The 17,839-nt window shown below is 41.1% G+C and overlaps 1 protein-coding gene across 1 annotated transcript; it reads left to right on the forward strand.

The window, feature by feature from the left end:
• The first annotated feature begins 332 nt into the window (after nucleotides 1–332).
• Nucleotides 333–17,297, forward strand: MATN4 (matrilin 4). The gene is made up of 12 exons (XM_075277271.1): nucleotides 333–429; nucleotides 2,197–2,766; nucleotides 3,791–3,913; nucleotides 4,175–4,297; nucleotides 6,116–6,238; nucleotides 7,479–7,601; nucleotides 8,961–9,083; nucleotides 11,344–11,466; nucleotides 12,791–13,195; nucleotides 13,906–14,058; nucleotides 14,904–15,017; nucleotides 17,005–17,297. Exons 1-12 carry the CDS (start codon nucleotides 357–359, stop codon nucleotides 17,058–17,060), a joined length of 2,109 nt encoding a protein of 702 aa, XP_075133372.1. The 5' UTR covers nucleotides 333–356; the 3' UTR covers nucleotides 17,061–17,297.
• Nucleotides 17,298–17,839: the final 542 nt, after the last annotated feature.

Here is a 17,839-nt window from a genome sequence, read left to right on the forward strand (position 1 = left end):
GCCGCAGCATTTTTTTTTTTTTGCGCAACGAATCGCTATGTGGGCCTTAGCCTAAAGGAATAATCTTCTATTTTATTGTAGCAGTGTCTTTCTGTGTAATATATAGTACATTAATGTTCATGTAGGAAACATATAACCTACCAACTCCATCTTGGCATGATGTGATTGTCTAGATTTTAGATAACCAGTGTTGGCAAAGGGGCTCTGCCTCAGAAAAAGAGCGAACCTGCTCTAATATTACATTTATTCTATATTTCACATTTGCTGCTTATTCGATTGCTTTCCGTTTCCTCCATTCATAGTTTTTTTGGTGTTTTTTTCTTCAGTAAATCACAGACATATCTACAAACTGTAAGATGAAGCTGCTCTACTTATCCACGCTACTTTTTGTCCTCTGGACACAACTCGAAGCAAGGCCAAAGGTTGAAGGTAAGGTGTCTTAAAGGGGCAAGCAGATAAAATACAAGCTTTACTACCTGTATGGTAAACATGATTGGGAGGTATTAATAATATCCATTGGAGATCCCCCTGTTAGGTTCCAGTTGCCAGTTGTATGTACAGTAAAGTACAGGATCCAAGATATGTATACCAAGGTCCAAGCTGCACCAAAGACAGTATCCCCATGTTAGACATACTTATCATATCCACTTTATGGCACTATCTATACCCATTATATCCATTATATCCATGATATGCCATAATTGTCAGGGATCCACTCCATTCGTGAGAACAGGGATCTCAGTCCCCTGTTTTTTGGTCACTTTTAGTAACTCCCCTTGAAGTGAATGGAGAGCATTGCAAACAAGCATCCACCTCTGCATTCACAGTAACCATGAACTTGGGGGTGAGGGAGACCCCTGTTCTCAAGACGGGTGCAGGTCCCAGAGATGGGTCCTTTTTCTCTTACATTTATGGCATTTCCTGTGGATATATGTCAAAGATGTGGATATCACTTTAGGTTCCCAGTGGATATAGTGCAATGCAATTCTCTGCTCTACCACAGCTCTGCATAGGTGTGATCCATCTTCCATACATACAAGTGAGTGCAAGCTATCCATCTCTGTACCTTGACCATTTAGTAGCTATGCTAGTGTTTCCTTAAAATAAAGAGGTCCTTATGTGGCAGCAAATGAATTCCTGTAGCTCCAGCGTAGGAGGTAGTCTCAGTAGGGGCGAGGAGCCTGCTGGGGCTGATAGATCTACCAAGCCTCAGGAGATGCCATTCACTGTACTGTGTGAGACCTGGCATGGAAAGGTCTATACGCTCAGCAGCTTATTTATAGAGAACGCTTTTGTTAGCAGGATCCACACTTGTGCTAAAAGCAAACATTGGATCAGGTCTAGTTCATGTCAATAAAACACATTTGACTTCCTTCCCCAATGTAGTTTGATGTGTTAACTAAGCTAAGTTACCCAAAACTGTTCCACCGGGGCGGAAAAAAGAAAGTGTATATTGTAAAAGATAAAAAAGCAAGACTTCTCCAATCTATAACCTATTGAAGTGAGACTGCCTTCAATATATTCTAGACATATTGTACTGAGCAGTGGGTATGATATGTAAGATTATTGTAACTTTTTAGAGAATTCTAGCTTTTTTGAATGAAGGGAAAGACTGTACACCATAAAAAGCTGTCCTACAGGCAGCAATAGGGGCAGTGCAATATACACCCCGCCATGTGAGCATGTCCCCTTTAAGAAACACCCGTGTAACTATAGGTGTCACCGTGTTGGTAGCTATGACCTGGGCTCATAAGCATATACTCAGCAGTAGAAAGGGCTGTGGCACAAAAGGGTCACAATTATTATTCCCTGGAATGGGAGTGTTGGGAAGTTTATGTACACAGACATGTCACGGACAAGTCATCATGGTGGTATGGGCCTAGATAGAGAAGGAAATAGAAATGTAAATGCTGCCAGATGGGAGAGAATTGATGATCATGAAGAGAGGTTGTGCAGGGGTCCTCTTACACCTCTGCATTTAGGTGCTTGTGCACATAGGAGAGCTCTTCCCAGATGAGATAATCTATATCTGCACGACCAGCCCCATTATCCAATCAGGTAAGTAGAATAGTGCCAAAATATGTATTAGAAATCTGCAATCCATTGCCTATTGGCCAAGTTTGTCTGAATGTGTTGTGACACTATATGTCTTTCTTTAATGAGTTAATAATGTAGTTTATCCCATCATTTTTTCAGAGGCGCAGTGTAAAGCTGGTCCTATGGATCTGGTCTTCATTATTGACAGCTCAAGAAGTGTTCGACCAACTGAGTTTGAAAGTATGCGAAAATTTATGATTGATATGATTAATTCACTGGAGATTGGATCGACTCACACGAGGGTTGGCGTGGTCCAATACTCTAGCCAAGTCCAAAATGTCTTCTCCCTCAAATCATACTTTACGAAGGCTGCGATGCACAAGGCCATCAATGATATTATCCCTCTTGCACAAGGGACCATGACTGGTCTGGCAATACAGTATGCCATGAATGTTGCATTTACTGTTGAAGAAGGAGCTCGGCCACCGTCCAAAAGAATACCCAGGGTTGCGGTTATTGTAACAGATGGAAGACCTCAGGATCGTGTGGCAGAAGTGGCTGCACAAGCTCGAGATGCTCAGATTGAGATCTATGCTGTTGGTGTTCAGAGAGCCGATGTCAACTCTCTCCGGGCAATGGCGTCACCTCCAATTGATGACCATGTGTTCTATGTAGAGTCATTTGATCTTATTCAGCACTTTGCAATCCAGTTTCAAGATAAGCTTTGCGGTGAGTAACACTTTACTTTGTAATAGATTTTCCACTAGGTTGACTGAAACTCTCCATACACGTTAGAAGAAATGTGGATGAAAATGGTCAATTGTTGTTCCATTAAACTATGTGTGCATGGGGTTCAATTCGAGCTAGTAAGTTATACAGTCATTGGTGATCTGCACAAGGAAAAATAGTATTTCGCTCCTGACAAAGCCTGCTAACTCGGCCAAACAGTAACCTGCTCTACACAGAAGAAGGGCAAAAAACCCAAACATGTCTGAAGATGGATGACTTTTACATATGGGAAAGATTCTGGATTGCCATACCTACTAGGTTATATGTCAAAGCCAGTTAAAGGGTCGGACATTGACTTATTGGATAGCTACACCGGATTGGTGACACTTTGGAGTCAATTTTCCTTCTTCTTGGAGGAAAGCTACTTTGCTCAGATTATCCTCTCTGTTAATATTTAGAGCCAATGTCCTTGTACTACAACTATAAAAAAAAGTCCATATGAATGAATACTGACTTCCCCTATAATCACAGTCTCCAAACCATCTTCAAATTGTCCTTGTCAACCCATACACAACAAGGGGTTGTCCAGGATAATTTTTTGTTATTTTAGGCCAGGGAAGGTGTAAAAAAGAAAAAAAAAAACCCACCTGTTTTGGTGCTCCGGTGACTACCAGTGTGGTGCAGTCGTGCAGCTCCACTGTTTTCTCCAGTGGAAGTCCCCGTTGCATGTGACCGCTGAGACCAACCAGTGTCCTAAGGAAAGGGACACTGGCCTAATGGCAAAATAACACAGCGAGACAGCAAGATCGGACCACGCTGGACGGCACCGGAGCATCCAGGCCAGGTGAGTATGTTTTTTTTAAAAAATTCACCTACCCAGGCCTAATTTAAAAAATTATTTTCATCCTGGACAACCCCTTTAAGCACCTGATGTTGAGTAATAAAAATACAAACACTGTGTTATTAATACTTATGTCCAAGACATGAAGTGCATTAAAGCATTCAGAACGTCTTTTCTTTTCAGGCGTGGACATGTGCACTGAAATGGACCACGGATGTCAACATAAATGTGTTAGTGTTCCTGGCTCTTACTATTGTGAATGTAACCCCGGATACAGACTTAATGCTGATGGAAAGACGTGTTCTAGTAAGTGTATGCACCACATAATCTTTATTATTAGGTTATGTTTTACTGACAGGGAGAGGTTTTTTTTTTACTTATTAAATATCAGTGTTACTGCCATTATAGTATTACATTATAGTACGCAGCAAGCCATCAATGAATCCAACTAGAATCAGTAGGACAATCCGATGAGTCTATGGCAGATACAACACAACTCTGGACTACAATATTACCCAAGGCAAAAATGCACTTAAAAAACTAAATAAAAAACCCCTTATTTTACAGTGATAGACCTGTGTGCCCAAGGAAATCATGGCTGTGAGCAGCTCTGCGTCAGTTCTCCTGGATCTTATTCCTGCGCCTGCCGAGCCGGTTACAAGCTAAACAATGATAAGAAGACTTGCTCACGTAAGTTGTAGGACCTAATATTTATTTTAGGTATGTCAGGTTTCATGTAAACCAAAGTACGTTTGATAAAAATGGGATCCGGGGCATCATGGCGGCTCAGTGGTTAGCACTGTTGCCTTGCAGGGCTGGGTTCTATTCTGACTGAGGGCCCCATCAGCATAGAGTTTATGTGAGTTTCCACCCACATAGCAAAAACATGCAGATAGTTATATTGTCTCGCTACGCAAACATACAAGTGTTGGTTATGAGTTCCTGTATGGCAGCCACCGACTCCACAATAGTCCCTGTGCATTGAGTCTACTGTCAGAAAAGCACTTTACAAATGTTTGGTATTGTTGGATAGTTTTTCTTGTAAATTTTGCTCTCGTAATACCTAATCTATAGAGCCAACATAATACTGCAATATACAACTTATATAAGAAGCAAAAACAAAACTGCTTAGAATAGTCCACATGAAACCGTCACATACTTTCTTAATAATAGTGCAATTCGATTCCCAAATAATATTGCCATATACTGCTAAATAATGCCGGGTGGTTTTAGTTTGCTAATATGGCTCCTAGGCTATAAAATAACATAACAGTGACAGATCCATTATGTCAGAAAGATCTTCACTACTACTCTTAGGGCCCCTTCAGACGGAAGATACGTTGTCTGATTTTGAATGTGTAGACGTTCCGAATCAGCAGCATTTAAAGCAGGTCCCATTGTGTTCTATGGGAGTCGGCATACGCGCGCTCCCCATAGAAATGAATGGGAAAAAGCAGCCCATAGCCTCTAGGCTCCCATAGAAAGCAATGGGACATGCTTTAAACGCTGCTGATTCGGAACGTCTACACGTTCAAAATCAGACAGAGTATCCTCCATCTGAAGGGGCCCTTAGGGTGTGTTCACACGATGTAACGTGCCGCATGATCTGGCACGTATACGGTGTGTGAGAGTTTGCACGCTGTATACGCTCCCATTGATTCCAGTGGGAGTTAGGATTGTATACGTCGAGTTATTTTGCGGCCGTTACATCATGTGAACGCACCCTTACACAGTTTCTGTAACTCCCATTCTTCTCTTTGGAAGTTATAGGGTAAGGAAAATGTTTGTTTTTGTACCATGTTAGCCAGTGGTTATGAAATATAAAAAACCAAAAAACTTGCAAGTCTTCAGTAGGTGATACCTTTTTTAATGGCTAACTCATAATGATGACAGATTACAATGTTTCGAAGCCTCTTCTGGCTTCTTCTTCAGATATATCTAAAAACACTTTCTGCTGGCTGCATATTTATGTATAACTGGACACATAGGGATACGACTTCAGGAGGGAGGGGGGAAGAGGCTTATTTCTATATACATATAAAAGCAAATAATCAATTCCCAGTTCCCAGGTTCTTTATCTTTATGGCTGTCTTATTTCAGTGATTTGTATAGAAAGACATGAACCCATGTGAAAGGTTCATTCCACTATCCAGAGTCTTGAATAGGGTTATGTACTTGTACTCATAAATCAGTCGCTGTTTTCTTGATTTAAAATTCCCTTTTGAAATCAAAATTTTCATGTCATTGGTGATATTATGATCTTCCTGGCAGAAATGTTATGGGGGTAGTTATGGGGGTAGTATTGCTTGAATGTCCTGTCATAGGGGTTGGGATTGGGAGCCGGTATGTGAATAACACTGTAATGCTCCCCCTAAAGATACAGCATGGCCTGTATACTGGAAGTCAGATATTCACACCACAGAAACATATAACATATCTAAAGCACAAGAACTATCTACATTATTATTACGGCATACAGTTTTCTATATAATTGTTTCTATTTTGCAGCAATTGACCTGTGCGCTTTGGGAAACCATGGCTGCGAACATATCTGTGTCAGTTCCCCTGGATCCTACTCATGTGCCTGTCGTACAGGTTACAAACTCAACAATGACAAGAAGACTTGCTCAAGTAAGATAATATTCTTATATACCTATTGTATGAAAATGTTGCCATTGCTAGATATAAGGCGATAGTATCCAAGGAGGGGAGGGTTCCTAGTTCACTATCCTACAGTTGAGCCACTACCAGGAGTAACTCTGGAGGACCCAGCATGTCCATAAATTATATTTATTGTAGTGGAAAATATGCGATAATACCTGTGGTGTAGCTGCAAGGAAATTTAACACTTTACGGGTTGCCCCGGAGCCGTTTTATCTGACATTGATGCTTCTTCTATCATGATATTACATGTAAAGGTCCTATTAGATGAGAAGTCTTTTATAACAAGCGTGGATCCATACATATCATGCTCTCACTGGCTATGACACAGGCCAATGCAGAGGTTATACAAGAGGAATTATCGCCAAAGCCATCATTACTCTAGTATATACTTTCACAGCCCTTATTACACAGGGTTAGCTGCCGGCCAACAATGATTTTTTTCCTGCTAAAAGCAAGCGATCAACTGATGAATGTGCAAAGGCTCCCACATTGGATGATGGATGGCGCCATTAGTCAGGCGGGTTATTAGGAATAGACACTTGTACCAACGCTTGTTCCCGATAATTGCCTGCAAAATCCTCTTCCTTTAATGGGATCCTTAATCTGAGCTGACTATCCATCTAACATTATACAGTACAATGTCAAATCTAGAGTAAAGACATTATTGTACTATGCTTTATATGTGTCATATTTTATTTTTATTAAAATTTCTTGAAGCTTAGGTTCACAGCAGTTTAGGAAAATGTAAACCAAAGAGTCCTGACCTCAGTGTACTGTACATTTATCTATACCGATACACTCCAGCACATTATCAGAACAGGGCGAAGATTTGTGCTCATGGGGTATTTAGGTCATAGGATTGCCAAGACTGTTTTTTGACAACCATAAATGTAACTGATAATGTTCTCATTGACTGATCAGAAGCAAAGATCTTGTGACAGATTTTGTCATTTGATGCCAAAAAAAATTGAAAAGTTGTGGAATTTATAATTTTATAACTCAGCAGAAAATACCCCCAAAAACCCTTGTAATGTCCATTAATATGGGCAATTTTTCAAGACTCTCACCAATATATTATACAAGTCAATATGATCTGGTTCCATTGTGTAAATCCATTTTTGTTGGGTGGTTCACCCAACAATGGGGGCCATACTACGTGGCATTACCTCTTCAGGGTCGGCATTAATTTGGGATCTTCTCTCTTTAGTGATTGACCTGTGTGCTCAAGGCAACCATGGCTGTGAACAGCTCTGTGTCAGCTCCCTTGGCTCTTATTCCTGCGCCTGCCGTACAGGCTTCCAGTTAAATAATGACAAGAAGACCTGCACAAGTAAGTACACATTATAGAAATGTTATATGTATATTCTGCTCCTTCTACACCCGCCTTCAGTGGTAAATAGTAGTATTATATACATTATACCACTACTCTACATATGTTCTGTAGATGTTACAAGCCTCTGGAGTCATATATTACTCCAGCCACTTTCTTATGTGCAATTTAATCAGGAAACAGTGCACACGTGTATTACATACATCAATTCTATATGTGGAACATACATGAAACATGGAGAAGACTAGTGTAAACTTATATTACCAGATGTATCATCATACAACCATCATGCCAGTGGCATCATTCTTGATCCATATCAGGTCAATGGGAGCTATTTTGCTAAAATAACCCACAAAAATAAGCAATATTTAATTCACTTTATCGCTACCACTAGTAGGGAACTGAACTAAGAATATGGACATGTCTAGTTTTTGTCCAAACGTATGTCTGTATCATTGACCTTCTAATGATGGTCTGGACTTATATAAAGCAGACCATACAAATAATGTAGCTTTTGGCCAAATATTCTTTTGGCTATATCACTCAACCTACACATCAAAAACCACTCTCCGCTTATATGAAGAGGAGGAAAACCCACAACCTGACACTACTGACAATGGCTGGTCTATCAGGAAAACAAAGTATTGGCAAGTTGAAACTCAACATACTGATATTTGTCATTGCGGGATGTCAGGACGCTCCTATACACATTACATTGTTGGTATCATTCGTCTTATGTGTATGGGCAGATTCACTGTATTCATTCTTACCTTTCTTTCTCAAGTTCTTTCCAAAGTTCTTTCTATGGACGAGCAAGTCAACAAATAACCTTGTCTAGCAGAACCAGCCTTTGTGTGACCACCACTTAGACAAGTCATACCTGAATACCTAGCCAAAAATAAAGTCTGATTCTTTTCTTAATCCTTTACAATAATCTTTTTTTTATTTTTCTAACCACACTTTTATGTTGCGCTTTTGATTAGAAACGGAACGTTATAGTCAAGCGACTCTTTATAGACAACATCTTTATAGTCCAACAATGATCTGAAGAAATCCCGTTAAGACAACAAGGGGCTTTTATTTCAATCCAGCATGAAAGATCTGTCTGAACTAGATACCAGCGCTTGTGTCATTACAATAATGAAATAAATCAACTTTCATGTTGATCCAACTGGAGCTCAACCACCTCCTTTTACTGACCTTTCTCCACAAAGATGCCTTTCTGAAACATCAGATAATCCAAAATGTCTTACATTCCCACAGATACTATGAAGACATTCTTCTAAAGATTGTGATGGGGTTTGAGGGATCCAAATCACTTAACTGTGTAATTATTAATATCTGTCTTCTGGATTGTAGTGATTGACTACTGTTCATATGGGAATCACAGCTGTCAGCATGAGTGTGTGGGTATCCTGAATGGTTATTACTGCCGCTGTAATGAGGGCTTCACTCTTCAGAGCGATGGGAAGACATGTCTGCGTAAGTGGAATGCAAAGTGTCGTCACACTATAAGTGTTCCCAAATGGGTCACCTTTGTTGGTTCCATATATGTCCTTGCTTGGTTACGTCACAAATAATAATGGTGGAAAAGAGCCCTAATGGTGGTTGATAAATGGCCGATTATTAATACATGTGATGACTTACATTTCCACCACCTTATCATGAAGTTCTTAAATATACTTAACATTAATTCCAATAACACCTTCTTCTGATTATGTCTGGTACAGTATGTAGCTGGCAAGAAGACTTCTCAATGAGAGCCCATATTGCTAGTGGAACCATGCACGTAGAAGTCATGGGGGGTCCCCATAAGAGAAAGACTTCCTATAATAAAGTCTTCGACAAGGGTCCAAAAATAACTAGGGAGTAAGGCAATATCTTCAGTGGACTTCTCTTCATTGTAGAGCTGAAGGCCAGTATTAAGTAGTTCCTTCAAAGTCTAACTAAGCAACTAGCCATGAATTCCCTACCTTGGTACTAGTTTACCATAGTCCTGTATTACGAAAAGTGTCACCGATCTTCCAGTCACATTGGATAATTTTTTCAGACAAATGGCTGAAAGTTTATAAAAACCTTACTCAAGCTAAAGCCATAAAATCAATCATAGCAGTCCTCAGCTAATGTTCCCAACCCGGTTAGGTGTTCTCTATGGGACAGCACTGTTTGGATACGTGGCCTTCACGTACTTCTTGGGCTCAAGTGATACATGGCGTAGAGCAGGTACTATAAAAGTATCCAGTATCCAATACGTTGTGGTACTATTTTTGGAAAAATAACAAACGTGGGCTTAGGCAAGGTGAGGTTATCAAGTACCACGAAGTGGAAATGGGTTAGAGCGATGTTACTTCTACAATACTTGGCAGTAGTTTGGGTGCTTAAGAAACTTTAGTCAGAGTTTCCTTTGTGATACAGGATGTTGAGGAGTACTGTTCCATAGTCATATTGGCCACGTTACATATCCATATTTTTTAAGTATTCCCTAATTTTCTTAACTCTTCATGGACATAAATATCCAAGTACAGAGAAATCGCATTGGTTTATTGTAGATTTGTACATTGGTGGTTCTGGTTTATTATAGGTCATGGAAAGTTCTAATGAATTTCCCATGACCCGAGATAGCAATCTATCACATATACTTATTCATAATCTTAGAGCATTGTAAATCCGCCTCTCATAAATCCCCTCCTGTTGATGGACAGTAAGATTACCATTAGCCATATTGTGTTTATATAGAACTTCCTATGCTGTTTCATACGATCCCATTCCACTTATGAGACCTTATGGCTTTGATGAGTGCTTGATATAATTTTTCTTGGCAGGTTTTATAGTCTAAGGCCCGCTGGGGCAGGAAATCACAGGAACAGTAGTTAAAAGTTCCATATTTAATTTCAGACTGGAGACGGTACAGAAGTTAATACAGTCCATGAGCAGAATGGTTTGCTCCAATAAGGAAAAGATCCAATGTGAAGAATGTAAAATAATTGTTTTAGCCTCTGTTTTCATTTCTCCAGTTTATGAATATCATCCTTCACGTTCATGGTCTGCAAGCCTGGTATTTCCTGTTTAGTCACTTCAGAAAGAGAAGTAACCACTTCTGTAGACATCTTAGCCAACTTTCCTTAATAGTAAATGACATACTGCAATAACAATGCAAGGAGAATCATTCCGCCTGGTACAGAGGGTGATCTGTCTTCCACATTTCTAGAAGGTGGAAGCTTGTTTTCATCCATGAAGACCACCTTACGTTGAGACATGTAAAACTATATATATGTAAACCAAATATTTACATATATGTAATCGTGCCCATGTATGCCGAAAGAGTGCCCGGCTGTCATATATATTTAGATCACAAAAAAAGTCTTAAAAATAGAACCCTCTGTAAACTGATGCCCTTCTGTTTGGCAACCACTTCCATGGGTTTTGTTTTAGTGGATTAAGCAGATTTCCCAATATGTGATCTGGACATAACATTATACTGACATATTTTGTTACTTTGTTGCTTCTTTAACAGTAGCCCCTGAACACGGGGGGCCCTGCGGCCCCTAAACTGTGAACCGAGCTTCATTGTGATGATGAAACTGAACGACAACATAACCACTATATATAATAATTCTACCATTTCTGTTTTCATGAAGGTCACGAGTCAAGAAAGAAATTTTGGTTGCTAAGACTATGACGATGATGTATTTACTGTACTATGAATATTAGATCTGTGTTCTTTCTCCCAATATACTTGCAGCTACTGACATGTGCAATATTGTGGATCATGGATGTGAATTTAAGTGTGTTAGCACACCTGGATCATACCACTGCATCTGCCCAGAGGGACAAGATCTTCAAGCAGATGGAAAAACTTGCAATAGTGAGTATTAATATACAGGTGTATGCTGTCCGTAATGATATATATAACCTGCAAAGAAAGAGTCATAAGTCAAGATGACACCATTAGTACTGACCATATGTACAGATAACACTACATCCACCAATGACGGCAATTTTGCTGGCACCCTTGAAATTCTTTGTAGGATTTTGCTATGGTATCCATCATGATGTGTCCCCTTCCCAAATAAATTATTTCAGTTAGAGAAACAACATGTACACACATATGTTCCTATAAGAATGGCCATCAGACATGTATCTACTTGATGCTCCAATAGATCCCATAGGGTAATTTATTGTATAACTAATAGAGGGATCTGCTTATCTACATTAGACATTTCTATCTAATGTGGTGCCATATTGGTATATCTCAACCTTCTTGCCCAACCGTCTAGAATTTCCTTAGCAAAAATAAGTGTCCACTACGACAACACGATTCTCCTTTCTCCACCTCCGAGTATACTGACTTTGCAAACTACCTATATGCACCATATAACATCTTTTCTCAGAGGACAATGGTGATGGCTTTGAAGTTGGTATTTCTGTAATTCCTGAGGGATCTGGAATAGCCTAGCAGCTTATACTGGGGTTGTCTGGAACTATGGTATTATATAGTTACATAGTAGATGAGGTTGGATGAAGACATCAGTCCATCAAGTACAACCTATAACCCTACAGTCCGCCAACAGTGTTGATCCAGAAGAAGGAAAAAACCCAATGAGGTTTATGCCAATGCCAATATTGAGCACCAGTCCCTCTTTTAAGGCCAGTGACATCCCATATATTGGTCAAATGGCCATTCAATACTAAACACAGCCACTATATAATGTACGGCACTGTATTTGGTAAGCAGCGAAGAGGTAACAACAATCAATGCCATAGACAATCTCTTTAAGTCAATTATCTATGGTGGGCTAGGCTGGTTATTGGTTAACATCTGACATCCTTGTGGGCAGTGGTTGTTAGAAGGGCCCATGCCTTCTAAGCATGCCCTCTCTTCTTTCATGGCTCTGTTTGGCAGTACAGTGGCTCAGCACTGGAGTCCTGGGTTCAAATCCAGCCAAGAACCAAATCTTCAAGAATTTTGTATGTTCTCCCCATGTTTGTGTGGGTTTCCTCCCACACTACAAAGACATACTGATAGGGGATTTAGATTGTGAGCCCTATATGGGACAAGGTCTATAAAGCGCTGCAGAATATGATGGAGCTATATAAGTGGGCATAATAACTACTGTAGATATGAGCCATTTTATTGTTGTTTAATTCACTTTTTCACTAAAATAATGGCATTCATTTCTGTTTCCTAGAATGCTCCACTGGATACATCGATTTAGTATTTGTGATTGACGGCTCTAAAAGTGTCCGACCCCAGAACTTCGAGCTTGTAAAGCAGTTTGTGATTAAGATCGTAGGCTCCTTGGACGTCTCTGCCCACGGCACACATGTTGGCCTTGTTCAATACTCTAGCCGTGTCCGCACTGAGTTTTCCCTGAATCAGTTTAAAACTGCAAAGGATATCAGTAATGCCGTAAAGAACATCGAGTACATGGAGAAAGGCACCATGACTGGGCTGGCTTTGAAACACATGGTGGAGCACAGCTTTTCTCAACAGGAAGGTGCAAGGCCCAATGTCCCTAAAATAGGTTTGGTGTTCACTGATGGCCGCTCCCAAGATGACATCTCTGAATGGGCCAAAAAAGCCAAAGAAGCAGGTAGGAGAGCACATGAAACTTGGGTACAATAATGTCCGTCATAGTTTATAGCATATTATGTATATCCTAGTAGCAGGGGCATATCTGCTGTGATGCAATGACCTCAAGTTATAAACAGGGTGTGGGGGGGCAGAATTCCTTTATTACAGAAGGTAGTGTTTAATAATTCACCCATCCATGCTCTTATCTAGTCTGGCCTCCTCTGTATGATATGTTACGAGGCTGAAGAATGCCAGCATTGGGTCCTGATGGTGGCAGCAGAGGCGCTGGTTGACTTTCCATAGTTCGCCTCAGGCAGCAGAGATCCTAGGTTCACCCCTGCCTATTGGTAACATTCAATGTAGTTTTTATAGATTTTATATAGATAGATATGAGGCAGCTGCCTATGAGCAACTTCCATTAAAAAGATGGCAGCATGGATATATTACAGTGGAGCAATGAAATGTCATGTTTTAAGACGTCATAACTTTCAACAGCATCTTACTCTTCAACATAAACTCTATGGAAATTCTCTTTAAATGCCACCTTACATTAAGCACATGTAAGAAGATACACTGGGTCTCATCATGAAGAGTTTTTCTTAATAGATAAAGAAGATTTTACTGACAATAAACCAGTCAAAGCGGAATGACAAGGCTTTGCAATATTTCACATGGAGCAGGGACTGAGCCCTGGAGGTGTTTGCTAATTTTCTACATTCTGTGTTGCAGGAATTACTATGTACGCTGTGGGTGTTGGGAAAGCAGTTGAAGATGAACTCAATGAAATTGCATCAGACCCCGTGAACAAGCATTCCTTCTACACTGCCGACTTTGCTACAATTAATTTAATCGCTGAAGACTTAAAGCTTAACATTTGCCCAGGTAAGATGCACCCATGTAAAATGCACCCATATAGGGTGCACCCGTGTCTAAGGGTTTCTTTTCCATTGCTGAACTAAATGTTGAAGCTAGATGTTCCTTCACCCAGAGCTAAGATTTATTTAGGGCGCATTCACACGGCGTAAGTGCCCCGCTCATTTAGACCCGTACACGCGAGCGCTTCAAAACACATCCCATTCACTTCAATGGGAGCACACATAAAGCCGACTTCACGCGCGCTCCCATTGAAGTGAATGGGATGTGTTTTGAAGCGCTCGCGTGTATGGGTCTAAATGAGCGGCGCACTTACGCTGTGTGCAGGGGCCCTATACATTGCCGCCCTAGCTTAATATCTAAACACACTGACCAAAGGGACATATTGGTGCTCTCCCATCACCTGGTGTACACACTTAGCTGCCTCCTCCTCCTAATTTCAAGTATTGGCACATTGTTCTTTAATAGAAGAATAAGAGTAAGAATTGTAGAAGAGCTTGGTGAGCAGGCGTTAAAGAGGACTTTCCATGTCCTCATGCATATGCGGTTTTATATACCGCTAAGAAGCCCACAGTGCACTGAATTCAGGACATGAAAGTTCCTCTTTAAGTAGAAAACAAGAATAGGCAAATGTGTCATCTGGCATAGGATGAGAGCACCTGATATTAATGGTAGTAAAGTGACAGATACAGATTGAGCCCTCTCTTTAATGTCTCTTACTCTCATCCTATTACCAAGCGGCAGTGTGAACTCTACGTAAGAGCTTTCTCCTTGGTCGCTGAGAACAATTATCTAAATGTAATTTGTTTCAATATTGAAGAGTTATAATAAAAAATGTTCCTTTGTATTTGCAGAAGAGATAAAAGGAGAGACAGAGTTTAAGAATCCCTGTGACTGCGAGCACCTTGTCAGCTTCCAGACAAACACCCTGACAACACTAGGAAACCTGGCAGATAAACATATCCTTTGTACGCTCTGGTATTGTATTATTAACTATATACACAAGTGAAGGTAAGAATACAAGGGCGACTATTATCCCCATGTAAGTAGATTAATGTTCTGGGGATTGATGGCGGACCTGCACGGTCACTTTTATTTGCATGTGTGGGAGAAGACTAGGCCACACATAATCACTAGAGATGAGCGAGTACTGTGGGGATCAGCCGATCCGAACAGCACGCTCGCATAGAAATGAATGGACGTAGCCGGCACGCGGGGGGTTAAGCGGCCTGCCGCCGTCAAAGCGGAAGTACCAGGTGCATCCATTCATTTCTATGGAGCGTGCTGTTCGGATCGGCTGATCCCAACAGTATTCGCTCATCTCTAGTAATCACTTATACACAGCCGCCTGTCGCAGGAAGGGACGGTGAGGCCAGTGCTTATGAATGCAACCAGACCTACTATGAGGCCGATGTATTCTTTCAGCATCATACTACATAACATACAGTATTTCAAGGCTTTATGCACATGGTAGTGTTGGTATCATATGGTGTGTACTAACACCACCAATTCCACTTCCACTTCCTGAAGCATATGGAGGGATCCCAACTCCACCAATGTTGGACCAAGAGAAATACAGATACATTAGACATCAGTGAAATTCGACTGAACACATTGGGGCAGATAAACTCGTTGTTTTTTGGCGCGGCTAGCCGCAACAAAATGCTGATGCAGTGCATTGGCATTCTGTTGCGGCATCCCACTACCTTAGTCCTGAATGAATGGGTCTAAACAGGAGCGTGCCTCGAGCCGTGGATGCCGTGGCTGTCTCAGTCGCGGAATCCACGGCAAGATAGGGCATGTCGCTTCTTTTTTCCACTACAAGCTAGCAGAAAAAATAATCGAGCGGCTCCCATTGAAGTCAATGGGAACCATTATTGTAGGCGGATTTTGAGGCGGATTCTGTGTCAAAATACACCTGCAAATAACTCTGTGTGAACATACCCTAATACTGTCTAAGGGCTCATTCACACGGAGTAAACGCCAGCTTATTCTGAACATAAAACACGTTCAGAATCAGCGGCATATAAAGCAGTTCCTTTCATTTCTATGGGAGCCGGCATACGAGCGCTCCCCATAGAAATGAATGGGCTGCTTTTTTCACTACGAGCACTCCCATTGAAGTGAATGGGAAGTGCCCGCATGTACGGCTCGGCATGAGCAGAGCTTGCCATACACGCCAGCACATCCCATTCACTTCAATGGGAGTGCTCGTAGTGAAAAAAGCAGCCCATTCATTTCTATGGGGAACGCTCGTATGCCGGCTCCCATAGAAATGAAAGGAACTGCTTTATATGCCGCTGATTCTGAACGTGTTTTACGTTCAGAATAAGCTGCCGTTTACTCTGTGGGAATGAGTCCTTACTGTGTTAGATTTTTAGCGCTGTTTAAGGTCTGACATACAGTTAGACTGTCTGGTCTAAGTTTACGCTTCTTATTAGCACACTTACTTTCCAAAAATTGATGCCAAAATTTCTGCATGGTTGTTTGTGTTCGGTGTTGTATATTAAAACAGGTGCTTGATGACAGGCCCCACCCCTTTTCCAATAAGAACCACCCAGTTGTCAGACAAGGCACAGAAACTTTTAGGTACTGTTAGGGTATGTTTACACAGAGTTTTTTGGCAGTGGATTTTGACGTGGAATCTGCCTACCAAAAACTGCTCCCTTTGACTTAAATGGGAGCCTCTCGCTTCTTTTTTTCCGCTAGCTAGTAGCGGAAGAAAGAAGCACTATGCCCTATCTTGCCATGGATTCTGCGGCTGACTCAGCCGCAACGTCTGCGGCGTGAGACTCCCTCCCAATTAGGCCCATTCATTCGAGCCTAATCCAGAGCGGAATGCCATGATGGGATGCCAGTGCACTGCCTCGGCATTCCAATGCGGAGCACAGAGCCTAACACGGTTATAACCAATAGCACATTGTATTAAAAATTTCCCTTAACAGTCTTTACTAGCTCAGCTGACATCAAGACTCGAAATCCTGGAAAACCAGCTGGCCGATAAGAAATGAAGATCCCTCTTGCAAAAAAAAAAAACTGAAGAAGCTATGAAAAGATCTGTGTGACTTTTTGAGGTCACGTGGTATTATTTTGTAACCCCTTTCCGGAGGCATAGACTGACATGCCACGCAGAGCTGTAAAACTATCTATATTATAAATAAATGTGAATAGATTGTTGTTTATTATTATGAGAATTTTACTGTTTTCTTCTCTAGGAATTGGAAACCATGTTAGTGGTCTGGAGTATAAGGAGATGTTTTTTATTTAATTTTTGTTTAACTTTTTAATAAAACTTAACAAAAAAAATCCAGATTTCATGGGAATAGTACTTTATTTTAACACAAGATATGGTAGAATCATCTGATAAAAAGTTAGGCTTTATACATGACTGTATTGCAGACATGAGTTACATGGATGAATAACCAATGCTCATAGAAATCTACTGGCGCTACATTACAGATTCGTACAACTGGCTAAGGCCTTGTTCACATCTGCATGCGGGCCATTCCGTTTGCCTAAGGGTTGGTTCACATTAGCGCTTGTATTCCGTCTGCAAGGAGTCAGCATGGAGACCCCCCCGGACAGAATACCAACGCTATTGCAAGCGTGTGCAGTTAAGCACATGGAGCCCATAGACTATAATGGGCTCCGTGTGCTTGCCGCGCACTGCCCGCACGAATGAATCGGCAAGCACACGGAGGCCATTATAGTCTATGGGCTCCGTGTGCTTAACTGCACAGCACTTGCATTAGCGTTGGTATACCTTCCGGGGGGGGTCTTCATGCGGACT

The sequence above is a fragment of the Leptodactylus fuscus genome, chromosome 6, assembly GCF_031893055.1.
Source record: "Leptodactylus fuscus isolate aLepFus1 chromosome 6, aLepFus1.hap2, whole genome shotgun sequence".
Lineage (NCBI taxonomy): Eukaryota > Metazoa > Chordata > Amphibia > Anura > Leptodactylidae > Leptodactylus > Leptodactylus fuscus.

Excerpts from the sequence above, each read along its gene's own strand:
- MATN4 (XM_075277271.1), top strand. The coding sequence starts at position 357 with ATGAAGCTGCTCTACTTATCCACGCTACTTTTTGTCCTCTGGACACAA. Across the intron at positions 9,084-11,343 it reads CGATGGGAAGACATGTCTGC|CTACTGACATGTGCAATATT; the intron begins GTAAGTGGAATG and ends ATATACTTGCAG. Across the intron at positions 13,196-13,905 it reads CAAAAAAGCCAAAGAAGCAG|GAATTACTATGTACGCTGTG; the intron begins GTAGGAGAGCAC and ends TCTGTGTTGCAG.